The 16,264-nt window shown below is 40.2% G+C and overlaps 1 protein-coding gene across 1 annotated transcript in view; it reads left to right on the top strand.

The window, feature by feature from the left end:
• The window catches only part of LOC124860923 (complexin-2), a 54,526-nt gene extending 39,583 nt beyond the window's left edge, over positions 1-14,943 (top strand). The window contains exons 3-4 of the mRNA XM_047354532.1: positions 4,063-4,238; positions 10,560-14,943. Of these exons, the coding sequence (XP_047210488.1) occupies positions 4,063-4,238; positions 10,560-10,754 (371 nt within the window). The 3' untranslated portion in view covers positions 10,755-14,943. The remainder of the gene's footprint in view (positions 1-4,062; positions 4,239-10,559) is intronic.
• The last annotated feature ends 1,321 nt before the right edge of the window (positions 14,944-16,264 follow it).

Below are 16,264 nucleotides of genomic sequence, written 5' to 3'. Positions count from 1 at the left end.
AGACTTTGTTGAACCACCTTCTACTGCAATTACAGCTGCAGGTCTCCACCAATTTGCCACATCTTGAGACTGATGTCTGCCAGTTCTTCTGTGCAAAACAGTTCAATCTCAGTCAGAGTGGATGGCGAGTGGCTGTGAACATTAATTTTCAAGTCTTGGCACAGACACTGTATTGGATTTATGTCTGGACTTTGACTAGGCCATTCCAACACATGAATATGATTTGATCAAAACCGTTCTAGCTCTGGTTGTTGTTTACGGTTGTTGTTTTGCTTGAAGGTTAACCTCCACCTTAATTAAGTCTTTCACAGCCTTATACTGGTTTTCTTACAGGATTGCAGTGTAATAAGTGCCATCCATACTTTTACCAACTCTGGTTAATTCCTCTGTCTCAGCAGAATAAAAACACCCTCGAAGAATAATGCTGCCACCTCAGTGTTTCATCTCTGGGATGGTGTGTTTGGGGGTGATGTGCAGAATTAGTTTTTTTCACAGAGTTTGTTTTGTATTTAGGCCATTGTCTACAAACCTGTGCAAACACCTTTTACTTCTCCAGTCCATTTGTACTAAAACCCTTCTGGTTGAGCAACATGAATGGATGAGAATGCTGAATGCACAGAATAATGACCAGAGGTCTATTAGAACAAAGCCTACAAATTGCAGATTTGTCAACAAAGTTGAAAGTTTGGAATTTGTTTAAGAGGACCAAACTAAACCTGGCTAAACATGGGCATGTGGCCATGAAATGCAAGAAGAGAATGAAAAGGTACAAGAAAGAAAAGGTCTTTGGGTTGTTGCTGAAAGAGGAAAGGCAACATGTAAGGTGAGAAGCAAAAGAAAAACAGAAGAGGTGATATGTAGAGGTAAGATGTAAAGCAGCAGGACAAAGGCCAAAAAGAAGGACAGAATAAGATAATAGATGGATAAAGAGCACATGTGAAGGTTAAATGGAGCAAATGGTCAAAGGAGAACCTTTCTAGAGATAGCACTTACATTACTAAGCCAATAAATCTAACATGTCCTCCAGTAGTATGTCAAGATCACTTTAAGCCTGAAGCCTTGTTAGAACATTTTAGCTCTGTATTTGTTTGTTTTTAGTATTTCAGTCATATTAAATTAAGCTTTTTGTTTGTATATCAAATAGAAATTGTTGTGTAAGGGATTGTTTGAATACTAACACAAGGACATTTATCAATGTAAGTCACTCTTTGTTCTCTCGTCTCCACGATTTTGGCAGCAATGTTTTACTCTATTTGAATTCTAATATAGCTTTATTAAAATTAACTTTTGTTTTTTATTATTACAAAATAGCGAGTTTTAATCTTATGGAAAATGAATGAAGTCAAAGAGATTTCATCTATGACCTGACATATGTTTGCAAACATGCCTGCACTTATTCGAGTGTTTTAACGCACTAAAGAACCCTCATCAGGAAGTCTGACCTTAACTCGACTCCCCAGTGAGTCCACTGGAACATTTCACTGCCCGTTCCTCCCACCAGCTGAGTGCTAATTTGTCAACCTCAGGATTGCTGCCACCTCACTGTGCTGCTGGGCCATTAGGGCCTCTGCATGGGTCTGCTGCTGAGCGACAGGACCTGCCTCTCCTCAGCTCACTAACCCCAGAGAGGTTTGAAGCCATGTTGACGGCTTCAAGGAACAGTTTGCTTCAAAGTGTTCTGCTTCTTCTCCATTTATTAGGCACCACTTTTAGTATTTTACTATTTCATAGACGTAAACAGGACAGGTTTCAGGAAGAGCAAAAATATTGACTAACACCAGGAGCTTGTGTAAGAACATGTCCATTCAGAAATCACCCTGAAACACCCTGTTCGAACAGCTTGAAATGTCACCTTGGCAGCAATAATTCTGGACTTTAACTGGACCATTGCAACATTTTGTTTCTTTACTTTTTCAGGTGTTCTGTTGAAGATTTGCCCCTGTGTTTTGGGTCATTGTCCTGTTGATGAGCTGGTTTGGGTCAAACTTTAGCTGTCACAAAGATGGCCTCACATTTTACTCTAGTGTGCTTTGGTGTTCAGAGCAGTTTGAGCCTGACTCAAAAACAGCAAGGTCCCCAGTTCCTGAGGCTGCAAATCAAGCCCAAAACATGAGACCTCCACTACCATGCTTGACAGTTGGTATGAGGTGTTTGTCCTGATATGCCCCAGGCATACTGTGTGTTAAAGTCAGACATCTCTACTAAAGTCTCATCTTTCTAGAATCCTTGTTCATGTATATGCAACTTTAACTCTTCTGAACACTGCTTGGTCTGACTTAAGGTTGAATTTGCTGAACCACTGACTCCCAAGAAGACTGGCAACTATCTTAAATACACAATTTTTCCAACATTAAACGTCTTTCCTTTTGCTCAGTACTAAAAGTCTAGCAGCATCATGGTTGCCTTCAATCAAATATGTTTTCCAAATTTGCTGCTATCCATCCACATCCAGGTAAGTCTGGACAATGTGGTGGTGTCATCCTCCAGTGTGAAGGTGGTTCAGTTCATGCATTATGAATCAGGGGCATCACAAGATCATGACAACCAAGTCCAAAAAAATATACAAGTGGAAAATGTACATTCGAGTAGTTGTCATGATTTGCCTCTGTTAGGTTTTGAGTCTGAGTTCCTTTTCTGTTTTCTGTACTTCTGTTGCTGTTATTTCAGTTCATTCATGTTGATTAGAATCATTATTCATTCTTTTATTTTAGCTCCCAGTGTTTATTGGTCCATTCTTCACCCTACCTCAGTATTTATCCTCTGGTTTTCATTGTTCTCCACTAGTTCCTCTGTTTGCTCCTCGTGTTTCCATTCTTCAGTCTGGCTCTCTGTCGTTAGTCCAAGCCTTGTTTCTGGGTTTTTGTAAGTTTTCTTATTTTTTTCCTTATTAAAGGAAACTTGTTCTATCAGGTTCTGCATTTGGGTCCTACTTCTATCACACCATGAAAAAAGTCTTGCAGAAATTTTCAGTGACAGGTCTGTGTGGCATGTGTCTTGACCTAAAATCATTCACCGTTTCCAGTTGGGGTGCAGTATTACTTGAAGATTCATTTCAAAAAATAGATTTTCCTCTGATGTACCTCGACTCTGTTCTTGCTTTTTTCAAATGAACAATCTGAGCCGTGAAACACGCTGAATCTGTTTTCAGCTTCTGGCCTAATAAAGCCGAGAGGCAGATCAATACTCAGGTGAAGTTTTCTCTCTGCTGGACAATCCATAATTCATACACTCTCAGGTGGTCCTGTATTTACTATTGATCGGACTGAGTCACAACAGCATTATTGATATGCTGGAGGGAGTCGCTTTGACATCTACTTAGCGTCTTTTATCAAAAATGAAGATGTTACTTGCTTTTAAGAATAGATGCAGAGAAAAGGCTAACAGGAAATAATCCTGAAGCCTTTCAGGGAAATTTAACCCAATACATGGTCAGCCTCCACCATCAATGTAAACTACCACACATTAAGAGATTTGGGAAAAGCGTTCCAATATCTATTCATTTTCAGCTTTGCAGAAAGTTTAATTTGGTTCTTTTTTAAACCTTTGTTTGCTTCATTATTTACTTTCCACTTTCCTTATTAAAAACCGCCCCTCTTTGCACAAATAATCCAAGAACACCTAGCAAAAAATGCTGACGTTATAATACATTGGCTACATAACATGAAGCAGAAGTTGACACTTGTAATTCATGAACATTGTGGTGCCAGAATGTGGTCACACAGGTAGAAGGGACAGATGGCCGACACCGGATGGAAGACTATGTCTTCCCCAGCCTCATTTGTTTTCTGAAGCTCGTCCAGCTGGCTCTTCTTCTTCTTTCTTGTTTCCGAAACACCTTAAGGATGTACAGTTCATCCAATCACGACCTAATCCTCAACAAATGCTGAGCTTTAAATACAAAATGTTGCATCTTTCTGCTCGGATTTAATGTAATACTATGGAAATACCTAATAATAAAGTGAAATAATCTCTGCAAATTGCACCTTACACAACCTCAGTTGTTTGTTTGATTGATCGTTGGGGCCAATGTTGACCATGTGCGTTTGTCTGACCTCGGTCCAGGGGCCACTAAGGACATGGGTAAGATGCTCGGTGGGGAGGAGGAGAAGGATCCGGATGCAGCTAAGAAAGAAGAGGAGCGACAGGAGGCACTGCGGCAACAGGAGGAAGAGAGGAAGGCCAAACATGCACGCATGGAGGCAGAGAGGGAAAAAGTACGGCAGACCATCAGGGACAAGGTAAATGTTTATAGATGATTATGAGAAATCTGATGTTAGAGATAATCATGTTTATCTAGAATTATGTTAATTGTTATTTGATTAATTGTTTGGTGCTGACCAATCCATGAGTGATGCTTAGTGTCTTTTTTTTTTCACAGACAATTGAAAGTTTCAATTATTGATTTAAACCACATTTATGTCAATGTGGCAACATGTTTGCATTTGAAAGTTCCACTTTTGGATGTATTATGTTCAACCAGTGTGTGAGCAGTAAGAATCTATTACAGAAAAACAAAAACTACAATTTTTTTAATATTTTCCCCTTCTAAGCAGACTTTCCTGTGATCTTTTAACGGGGTCTTGGTCAATATTTAGTTGCTTTTTCACTCAATGGAGTTTAAACGAAAATTCAACATGGAAGACTCACCATCACCTCCAGCTTCATCTAATTACTCCTCCATGTGGCTCTCCTCCACCAATCAGCGTCAAGTCCACATTTTTCCCCGGCCAATCATCCTTCAAGGCTCCGCTTTAAAATGATCTTCATCCACGGAACCATCCATTCTGTAGCTGAACTTTGAGAATCAGCATCATGTCCGACTTTGAGTCCGATGACCTCGAATCCCCGCAAGGCCTCTTGTCGGGCCCTTGCCCTCCTCCACTCGTTCCTCCACAAAGGAACAGTTGCCTGGATTCTTCTCGTCCTTCCCCTTCATCCCAGCTCAGGGCGAGCGGAATTTCTCCTGGTTCCGACTTGGACACTTCTCAGCTCGTCGAGCTCCTACCTCGTGGTTCTCCTTCTGAACCACCTCCACCGTTCACTTTCTTAGGTAAACGCCCCAGGAAAACTGCCAACCCCCCGGCGAAGCGCCACAGAGGCCACCCGGCGTCCTCTCCGGCTCCCGCTGCCTCTCTGCCCAGCCCATCTTCAATGTCAGTCGTTCCTCTTCCAGAGCCCCCAGTACCTCAAGCTTCCTCATCTAAGCCTGGCATCCCCACTTCGTTCATAGCATCCATGGAGTCACTTCAACGATCTATTGTGTCCCTTACCCAACACTTCCAGGACTTCTCTGCTATACCTGCCACGTCAGCGCTCCCCCTTCCCCCTGCTCAGCCAGACGCTCAGTCTGCTACTCGGCCCCTCCCACCGGCATTCACCCTCCCAAACGCCCAGCCGGGCTCTGCTTTAGATGAGGCGTATTTTTTCTATTTTTCTCTTCTCTCCCCTCATATCTTTCTTTTACGATGATGTTGTCCTTTCAGCTGATTCTAGTCAGTTTTTCACGGATGCAGCGCCATCCATGGGTTTTGGGGGATTTTTTCAGGGCGCATGGTTTGCAGCTGTATGGCCACCCTTTTTTCGCAAGCTGAATGTTCAGCTTTCTATTAAATTAATCCCATCACCATCGCTTGCTGCCTGTGGGGCCATCTTTGGAAAAGAAAACGCATCGCCGCTCTTTGTGATAACGTAGCAGTGGTTGAAGCAATTAATAAAAGTCACTCCTCCTCAAAATTCATCAAAATCCGCCGCATCACCTGGCAAGCTGTTTCTCATAATTTTATCATCTCTGCCCGTCATGTTCCAGGCCATTCTAACACTCTTGCCGATGCTCTCTCTCGTTCCAAATTTCAGGTTTTCCGCCGCCTCTGCCCTTCAGCCAATGTTTCTCCAACTCCGATTCCACCCTTCAAAGATCTGAAGCTCGATTAAGCCCCTCTCTTCTCCCCCTTCTTCAATCAGCCAATTATTATTGCAAATCAGGTTTAGCTCCCTCCACCTTTAGGTCTTATTCCTTTACATGGCAAACATTTTCAAAATTCTGCCTTGCCCATATCACTCCTCTATTCCCTGTATGCATTCCTACTGTTTTAGCTTTCATAACTTATTGCTTTGACTGTCGCCACTTTAAACTCCCCTACATTAGAAGTTTGTTGGCTGGTATTAACTTCTTCTCTAAAGACTCCTTCACTGAACCCACTCCAAGTCTTTTTGCAAACCATTCTATAAAACGTCTTCTTAAAGGCATTGCTAAACACAGTCTTACTCAGCCTGAATCCCGAAGACCCATCACTCTACCACTTTTAAAAACTCTTCTCACAGCCCTTCACTCAGGCCCTTATTCTCCCTACCTAAAAACTCTCCTTTCCAGTGCCTGGCTTCTCGCTTTTTATAGCTTCCTCAGATTAGGTTAATTTACTACCCCTTCTAATTCATTCAACCCTGCTAAAGACCTATCAATTTCTGATCTCAAGTTTTATTCTGACCACTTTAAAATTAATCTCAAACATTCTAAAGGGAAAGGTCCTTGTAACATTTTCATTGCACGCTTAGATGGGCCATTCTGCCCGTTCTGAGCCATGTTTAAATTTGCTCTTAAACACCAAGAACTCAACCCATCTAGCTTGCCTCTCTTCCTCACCCCTGAAGGAGTTCCTATGACTGCCTCCTGGTTCCTAAAGTATCTGAGACAAATTCTAGTTCAATGCAATCTACCCCCTAGCCAGTTCTCAGGTCATTCATTCAGAATCAGAGCAGCTACTTCAGCTGCGATTCATTGTGTCTCATCCGCCTCTCTCCAACAACTTTGCCGCTGATCATCTACTGCTTTCTCTTCGTATGTCCGACCAGACTTAAATTCTGTGTTAGCTGCTCAACGGTCTATCAGCTCTTAGATAAGAGCCCCTGCAATAACTGATGATGGTTGGCCTTTCAAACCTGGATTTTCCTTTATTCAATTTGCTGATTTGACCTCGCTTTTCATCCTAGGTCCTCATCCCCCTACATCCATCAGCTATGATTTGTTCCATCTTCACTCCTATTCTTCTCATTCTCCGTCTCATTCTCTGTTCTACAGGTATCGTCATTAGTTATTTACTTTCTTTCTTTAGATTTTCAACCCTTGTACACCTTGTCAGCCTCAGCCCCATCTACGCCTCGTCAGGCACACACAGCCCCATCTACGCCTCGTCAGGCACAGCCCCATCTACGCGTCGTCAGGCACAGCCCCATCTACGCGTCGTCAGGCACAGCCCCATCTACGCGTCGTCAGGCACAGCCCCATCTACGCCTCGTGAGGCACAGCCCCATCTACGCCTCGTCAGGCACAGCCCCATCTACGCGTCGTCAGGCACAGCCCCATCTACGCCTCGTCAGGCACAGCCCCATCTACGCCTCGTCAGGCACAGCCCCATCTACGCGTCGTCAGGCACAGCCCCATCTACGCCTTGTCAGGCACAGCCCCATCTACGCGTCGTCAGGCACAGCCCCATCTACGCCTCGTCAGGCACAGCCCCATCTACGCGTCGTCAGGCACAGCCCCATCTACGCCTCATCAGGCACAGCCCCATCTACGCCTCGTCAGACACGTCTTGCCAGGCTCACTAACCTTTCCTTCTCCATGCTCGTTATTCTGAATCTTTGTCAACCTCTCTACTTCCCTTCCTTTCTTATCTTTGGCCTCGGCCCCTGCCTCAGCCCCTTCTGGGGGGAAGACACCTTTAATTCTAACCCTAAGATGTTTATTCAAGTGCATGTCGTCCTCAGCATTTACGTCTTCCACTGGGGTCTGAGCGCCAAAGAAATAAACTTTTCTAATTGTATCCCTGTATTCTCTTGTGAGTCTTTCCAGGTTGAAATGGAGTTTAAACGAAAATTCAACCTGGAAGACACACCATCACCTCCAGCTTCGTCTAATTACTCCTCCATGCGGCTCTCCTCCACCAATCAGCGTCAAGTTCGCATTTCTCCCCTGCCAATCATCTTTCAAGGCTCCGCTTTAAAAAGATCTTCATCCACGGCACCCTCCGTTCTGCAGCTGAACTTTGACCCTCCTCCACCCCATCTCCACCATCTGGCTTTCAAACTCCTTCCAAATCTCCTCAGGCCTCTACTCCACCACCAGGATCGGATCCCAGGGGGAAGACACCTTTAATTCTAACCCTAAGATGTTTATTCAAGCGCATGTCATCCTCAGCATTTACGTCTTCCACTGGGGTCCGAGCGACAAAGAAATAAACTTTTCTAATTGCTTCCCTGTCTTCTCTTGTGAGTCTTTCCAGGTTGAATTTCCAGTTCAAAACAAACAAAACATGCAGTGTGAACCAATAAAAATGAGAAGAAACATAAAGGACAACTGTTTCCTCTAATCTAGGACAGCATATTTACTTAAAGGCTTCGTTTTATCCTCATTTTCTTCATCTTTGTGTCACATCCCACTTTAATGACTAATTTTGAAAAGCTTTAGGCTCATTTGATCAAAAATACCTCACGTGGATCAATGCTGCTTTGAGCCAAATATACTTCCAACATTCCCAGCTACAGCAGACCACTTTCTGATTTATATTAGAAAGTCCGCAACAGGCACAACAAATATGTTTTTAAAGTTTTAGAGTGGTGAAATCCATTTGTACACTGCAACAATCAAGTGCCCTCTTCAAGTTATGCTTTTTTCTCTGTTCAACTCATTTTGCTCTTTGAAGAAACCTGCATAATATGAGCTATAACAACATTTGATTTCCCTTTGGTATTAATAAAGTATTTTTAAATTGAATTTGAATTCAATTGATTATTGATGAAAAAGATGTATTTTTTGTATTATGGGATGTTTGTGTGGTTCTGCCTGTAAAACCTAACATGACACAGAGGCTCCTAATTAAGCTATTCTCAAAGAGCATGATTAAGATGGGTTATGATTTCTGATGTAGGTAAAGTGGGGTCAAATATTTCAACCCCATGTTTTGTGTTTTATATGGCAAAAGATGAGGTAGCAAGAGAGGCAGCAGAAGCTTCTGATGAACAGCACCCCAGTTTGTTTTTCATGTATTTAAAGAATGCACTTCTTTGTCAGGCTCTTTTCATTAACCAATGGGCGGGGCTGTTCTAAATTTTTCAGCTTTTGATCAATACAGAAGAGTGGATTTTAGATAAAATGACATCTTCTGCAGATGTTTAACTACTCAACACTATAATTCACCAATAAAAACTTAATCTTACACATACTGCTAAGAAAACTGCAGGAAATAGCTTTTTCTCTATCCTCATTGGGTAATAAAGTTGTACATGCATCCTGCTCTGTTTTTCTCCATTAGAAATGATCATTTTGTGCAACAGGGCCTGGGGCACAAGCCCATATTACCCATACCTGGGTTAGGAGGTGGATCCCTCTCATCATCTCACCTCAAATTTTTGTACTCAGACCTGTTCAATTTTCATTGGACATATACCCCTTTGGCCACCTAATAACCTCCACCAAAGAGGTTATGTTTTCAGTTGAGTTTAGTTAGACTTGATATGTTAGAAAGAGTGTTTAAGACAGGTTATAATCAAGGCATATTTTCTTAAAACAGGTCTAGCAGTACTTAGGCCTGGCTGTGGCTGCTAAAACTGAACAAGAAATGTGATTAAAAAAGATCTGACTTTTATTTTAACAAATGTTTTATTAATTACATCTTGTTTAATTTAATAAGATCAAATAAGCGCAACTCATTGAACAAGACAAAAAATGATTGAAAAGGAGTAGAAAGAACCAACCATCCATTCATACAGCTTTGAAAAAAGCTAGCAATAAAGAAAGAAAAGAAAACCTTCCTTCATATAAATACAGCCCTCCACTAGGTCAGTATATCTTATTATATCTTGACAACATAATGCATTTGATTCTTTTCTTAAAAATAAAATATGATCCACTCTGTTTGATTTGTTTAGACAGAATATTTCACAGAACAGAAATACTACTTTGTATCAGACTAGTTCTGACTTGGTTTTTTTTAAATCTCTTCTCCCCTCAAATTTAAATACAATCTCTTTTAATAAATATTTTCTGCAAATTTTCTAAAAACAAATCTGCTATTATGTTTTTTAAACATAATTTGCAAAATATAATAGTCCACCATATGATAAAATTTGATTAATTTTAAATTTAAGAATAGTTGATTTATTGCATCTCTGTAATGTCTTCTACTTATGATTCTTACAACTCTTTGCTAAATAGAAATAAAACAAGCAATTTGTTTGTATCCAAAGTGATCTTTGTCTCATATTGACATTTGTTTTATCTGAAACATATAGTGGAGCCAACAAAACAGAAGAATTCTATATTTGTGAATTTTAGCTCTTAAGATTAAGTACAGCCAATTTTTTTCCACTTTTTATATCTGAATTTATCATAATAATAGGCTGCACTTGTCTACCAGCACGTTGTGTTTTATTTGCAGTAGGATCGATTGAGCATTTTGATGAAAAGCTCAGAAACGTTCTTACTGAAGGAGCGAGCAGAACACTCTCCTGCAGTTAATATCCTCTGTTTTCCTCTTCCCACCACCTGTTTTTCCGACTTCCAGTACGGCTTGAAAAAGAAGGAGGAAAAAGAGGCAGAGGAGAAAGCTGCCATGGAGCAGGCCTGTGAGGGGTCACTGACACGCCCGAAGAAGGCAATCCCGAGAGGCTGCGGAGACGACGAAGAGGATGAGGAGAGCATCCTTGACACTGTCCTCAAGTATCTGCCTGGACCTTTACAAGACATGTTAAAGAAGTAAAACAAAAAAACAAGGCAAATCAAACGAACCCTAAATTCAGGGTCCGTTCTGGCCTGGGCCGGGCTGCAGGGCAATGGGGAAGCAGGGATTTTTGTGTCGGGGACCTTGGGTGGAGATTGTATGTCAGGTGGGTTTGATTGTAGATGTTTGGGTTGTAAAATTCGTAGAAAGCAAAACGGATCTGGGAGGTGGGGGGAGGGGGTTCTCAAACATTTAAAGGCTGCACACTGCCTTTGTAGAGACATTTAAATTTGTTCTTTTCTATTCCACCAGTTGCATTATTTGGATTATGGTTTTGCTGCATTATCCTTTTAACTGCCAGGTAGAGCATGTTTGTTCTTTTTCTTACTTTTATTTTCTATTGATTTAGATTAAAGAATTTGTCACATTCCTATAATGGAGGACAACATTCCACGGTGCACACATTTTTAAAGAGCACTGCCACCATGTTTTCCAGCAAGCTTCAGTCATCATAGTGGGCGTTTTCTACTTTTACAAGCCTGAAGAAGGTCTATAAATGACATTTACTACATTAGACAAGTTTTTAGGACATGTGCCTTCATATCATCTCCTCTTGCAGTGAAGTCATAAGTGAGGGTTTAATTTTTTGAGTCACGTGTAGTTTAATGACAGTTTTGCAATGATCTATTTTGTGTTAAGATGGGTCTATTTTTCCCACTAAGTTGTTCAGGAAATCCTAGAAGAGACCGTTTTGTGTTACAAATAAATTCCCAACAGCTTATTAGACTGCCATAACATAAAGAAAAAGCTAAATTCAACATCTTAATCAAGCTAAAGACTTGGAAATTTGATCAGGCAATATTAAGATGTTCAAACAGATCTTCCACAACCCTTTGAGTAATTTTTTTATGTCTTGTTTAACAGATAAAAAGAACCAAAAACAAAGTTATCATGATTTTATCTGTCTGATACACTTAGACAATCAAACAGCTCACCACTGGGAAACTGGAGGTTATCACATCCTTACTCCTGTCACTGATGTAATGTAAATGTATCAGGCAATGTCTGTGAGTACTGTTTATTTTATTTTGTTGCAAAAATGTATTTAGTGCAACCAAGATTGTTATTTTTTGATGCTCACCTCGACTGAAGCTCATCGACATCAAGACCAAAGAAATCCTGGTGAGATCTCTCTGTTTCTTTCGTCGCCACGAGTTTGCGTCCAGCAGCTGATTTCCTTACAAGCGTCAGGCTAGCTGGTGCAAAACCTTGCCGTACTTTGTAGAAAAACAAAATTTAGGCCAAACCGGAGGGGAACGGGAGGGTGAGTTGTTGTATCTCACTTGCTGAAGAGCTGATAGTACTTCACATTCCTGCAAAATATCTTAGTGATTCGTCACATTGTATTTGAGTAGATATACTGTAAATCAGCAACAGTCTCTATTTAGTGACAGTACCTGAATATGTGGACATTCATGGGTAAAAAGAAGCATGTTGGTCATTCCTAAACAACCTGATGGCGAGTCAGTGTTTAGTTATGCAGCAGTGTGTGATTAATACATTGTTCCACAAGTTTGTAACTTAGAATAAATTTAGAGAACTATAGGACTGCTGATAAAGCTGCACACTGTAAAACCTCTTTCTTTATTTTATTCATTTTCTAGCTCAGATAGGACTTTTCACTAGACAAAGCCATATTGTTTAGATTGCAATAATTAATTAACATTATAAACAACAGTATATTTCAACATTAAAGCTGTCTGATATTTGTTTTCTGTTATAAAATTAGACAAAGGGTATTTCCATTTCTGTTTGTAAATCTTCACCACTAAACTAACTTGTGTACTTGACGTATACACATGAAAAAAAAAAATCCATTGTTAGGGGTTGCTCTGTGTACATGTGATGTGTAAGTGTGTGTGTGTTTATATATGTGTGTCTGTCTTTCTACATGTCTGTGATGTGAGACCTTGTTGTTGATTCATGTAGTCCTTGTTTAAACTGTAAATGTGTCTTTGAGCTATAATGTGCACAGGAAGAAGCTGATGAGGTCTCCTAGTTGTGCCATGTCTGAGGAAAAAAAAGATACTCAACACATTCCTTTTAAATATTGAGCATGCAAGTGTTTGATAGACAAGAATAGACCAAATGTCAAACACAAAAAAATATGTCTTTAATCTTGAGTTGCTGCTTCTGTAGGAGTCTCCAGGCAACAGAAACTGTGCATTGGATCCAGAAAATCTGCTTTATCTTGGGCTCAAAGAGTCTTTGATGTACTTTCCTTCTTGACAGGCATATGCACAGATGAAAATAACCACAGTAGAAATACTTATTGCAAAATGTTACATACACTTCAAAAAAATGCCTAAAAGCAACACTATTACAGTCAAACTGTTTAGAGTTGCATGAGGAATGGACTTCCCCTTGGTTGATCTTTTACTACCAGTTGTTGAAGACAAGCAGCTTTTTCTCTACAGTGACCTCTACTAATTCAAATTAGAACTGTAGTGAGAACCACGCACCTGACGTTTCTGTATCAATGGCAAAATATTTTATCCAAAGACCACAACTATCTCACAAAAGGACCTAGACAAAAGTATAATTAAGTCTCAAAGCACCATTTCATGGCTACTGTCTGGAAACAGTAGCCAACATCCACACAAACTTTCTTCAAATCTTGGATGATCTGGGTTCCTCTTCCATGCCCCTAGATCTTCCGTTCATACCTTAGATTTTCAATTGGATTCAAGTCTCTTGATTGGCTGGACCATTCTTCTGAAGTTTTCTTGGATGTTTGAGATCATTATTTCACTGAAAAACCAAGCCTTGTTTTATTTTCAGATTCTTATCAAGAAGGTCCTGATATATTTCTGCATTCACCTTTCCTACAAACGTATACAGTCCGTGTGTTGAAAGAAATCCCCATACTATGATGTTCCCAACTCCAAGCCCCCCCGCAGCTGCTTTGCTTGGAAATCCTTAAGTAAACCTACATATCAAAGTTAGGAAAAAGAGATTATGATGACCATTTATCATTGGCCCTTTGTGGAAAAAACAGCCATACATCATCTGTATGTAAATTAGTCTCTCAGCGGGACTCATCACAAGGCGTTACAGCATGTGAACTGCCTTTGAAAAGGGCTATTACCACATCATGTATATGTGAGGTTAGTGTTGATTTTGTGTTTCATCTGTGCTCATCCTGACCTCATTCTGGTATGCAAGATATAAAAAAAAAAAAAACAGAGTAGTGTTAAAGCAAGGTACTTTTCTTTTATGGTTAGAAAAAAAATATGTTACATGAAACAAGTGTGTTTTAATAGGACAGAAGTAGATTCAGGGAACTGAGAGATAAAAGGTTCTGTGTAGGACAGGGAACGAAGCCCAGATACATCAACTCCCTACTGACATTCCTCTGAAACATCCACAATACTGATGTGATTATTTGGATGGAAAAGTAGAACCAGAAAGACTGGATTGTCAACACATGTTCTGTTGTCAGGAGCCCCAAAAACGAATATTTAAAAACCGCAGTTAATCTTCAACTAGTCAACTAGTCATCAAGCAACTAAGTTGGAGAGCATTTTGTAGAATGAAAACAAATCTCCAAATAGGTTGGGCTTTTATAGAAGATGTCACAACATTTGTCTTATTTCTAACATTTTGATATAAACTTACTGCCCTGCTGAATCCTGCAAGTAAATGATGAAAGTGCTCAGTAATCACCATGTTTACTCTCCCAGTAAAGAAAGGAGACATTCTGATGAACTCTTGAGCTAATCTGAACACATTCCAGTCTTTGTTGGCATTTGCACTAGAATATGTCATAATTGTTACACTGATGACTTTTTTGGCATCTTCAAACCACTCTTGTACTATTGCCATCTGCAAATGATGAAGTTGAAAAGCAGAGCAAGTGAGCAGTTTTTTTTTTAGAATTTTTCACAGGCAATATGTGCTGGATTTAAAATATTTAAACATAATCCCCTGAATGTAGTTGCTTTGGACTTTCCTTTTCTCTTTTTGTTTTTCATTCAGGGTGAAAACCATGCCATGGTGAAGAGATTAAGAATGTAAAATAAGAGTATACTGTGTTTTTCTTAAATGCATGTCATGTACTCAATGTGGAGCCCAATCACTGTAAACTGCATCATTAATGTAACTGAATCATTCTTTTTGGAAACTAAATGCATTAAACAAATAAAAAGCAAGAAGGTTTATAAAAATCCATTGGTCTTCCCATGATTGCGTTTGCTCCTTATTTATTTAAATAAATCTGAAATCTGGTCAAAGGACCTCTGTGTGCAGATTTGCCCTATGATGCTGAAAACTCTGGATGTTGTTGGATTGGGTCTTCAATGCGTGGAGGACTGGTAAAACACCAGTGTCAGACTGTTGGTGATGCCAGTTTTAAAAAAATGGCACCAAAGATTGTGTTCCAATTCTCAAAGTATCACATCTTACTGTCTGCCTGAAAAGGTTTACTGGTGGATGTTGAAAGAGAGGTTTTAACCAATGGCAAACTCAGATTCAGGAGGAGCAGTATGGCTTACGTCTTGGCTGTGGAATAGTGGATCAGATCTTTACTTTAGCAGTTCTGGAGATGCTCCTAAGGGCTGCCAAGTCCTTGAATACCCAAATCAAGAGCTATCTCTGAATTTTAGGGTAGGCTTGAAATCACACTGATGCTGAAAAACAAAATCAATATTCATGCATAGCTTTTTAGACACCTGAAGGTTTTAGGTCAGCATTGACTAGTATTTAGAAATAAAATTCACATTTTAATCCAGCTTGACAAAAGTCAACTTCAATCTGAAAAAAGCAGTCCCAAAGGATGATACTGCCACCTCCATATTTTAATCTATTGTTTTTCTTCCAGTCTTACAATATAATATTGTGGCTTAAAGCTCAAATTTGACAGGTCATGGGTTCGAATCCCAACCTGGCGTCTTTCTGCATGGAGTTTGTATGTTCTCCCTGTACATAAGTGGTTTTCTGCAGGTACTCCCATAGACCAAAAACATGACTGTTAAGGTTAATTAGTCTCTGCAAATTGTCCTTAGGTATGGGTGTGTGCCCGCATTGTATTTTTCCTAGGTGTCTCTGTGATGCCCTGTGATTGTTTGGCGACCTGTCCAGGTGGTACCCTGCCTCTCGTCCAATGACTGCTGGAGATGGTTGCCTCCCAGGTGGAATTCCCTTTTGATCAAACAGAGTACAAAGGCACGTCTCACATTTGCCAAAATATTGCTGGGAAAATATTATGTGGATTGATAAGACAAAACTGAAGCTTTTTACAATGCATACATGCTGTTACACTATTAATATTTTAAAAAAGGACATCATAGTGACAGTCGAACACAGTGGTCATAGTATGATGATCTGAAGTTGCTTTGCTGCCTCAAGACCTGTGCAACTTGCTTTAATTAATGGAATCACAAATTATTTTCCACCTGGGAGAGAATGTCCTTCCATCAGTTTGTGACCCTAACCCAAGCACACCTGGGTTATACAGCGAAACAATTATAAACAGGTTTTGCAGTGGCTTA

Source organism: Girardinichthys multiradiatus, chromosome 23 (genome assembly GCF_021462225.1).
Source record: "Girardinichthys multiradiatus isolate DD_20200921_A chromosome 23, DD_fGirMul_XY1, whole genome shotgun sequence".
Taxonomy (NCBI): domain Eukaryota; kingdom Metazoa; phylum Chordata; class Actinopteri; order Cyprinodontiformes; family Goodeidae; genus Girardinichthys; species Girardinichthys multiradiatus.
Note: the sequence above shows the minus strand (reverse complement) of the source record. Positions and strands in the feature narration are given on the sequence as shown.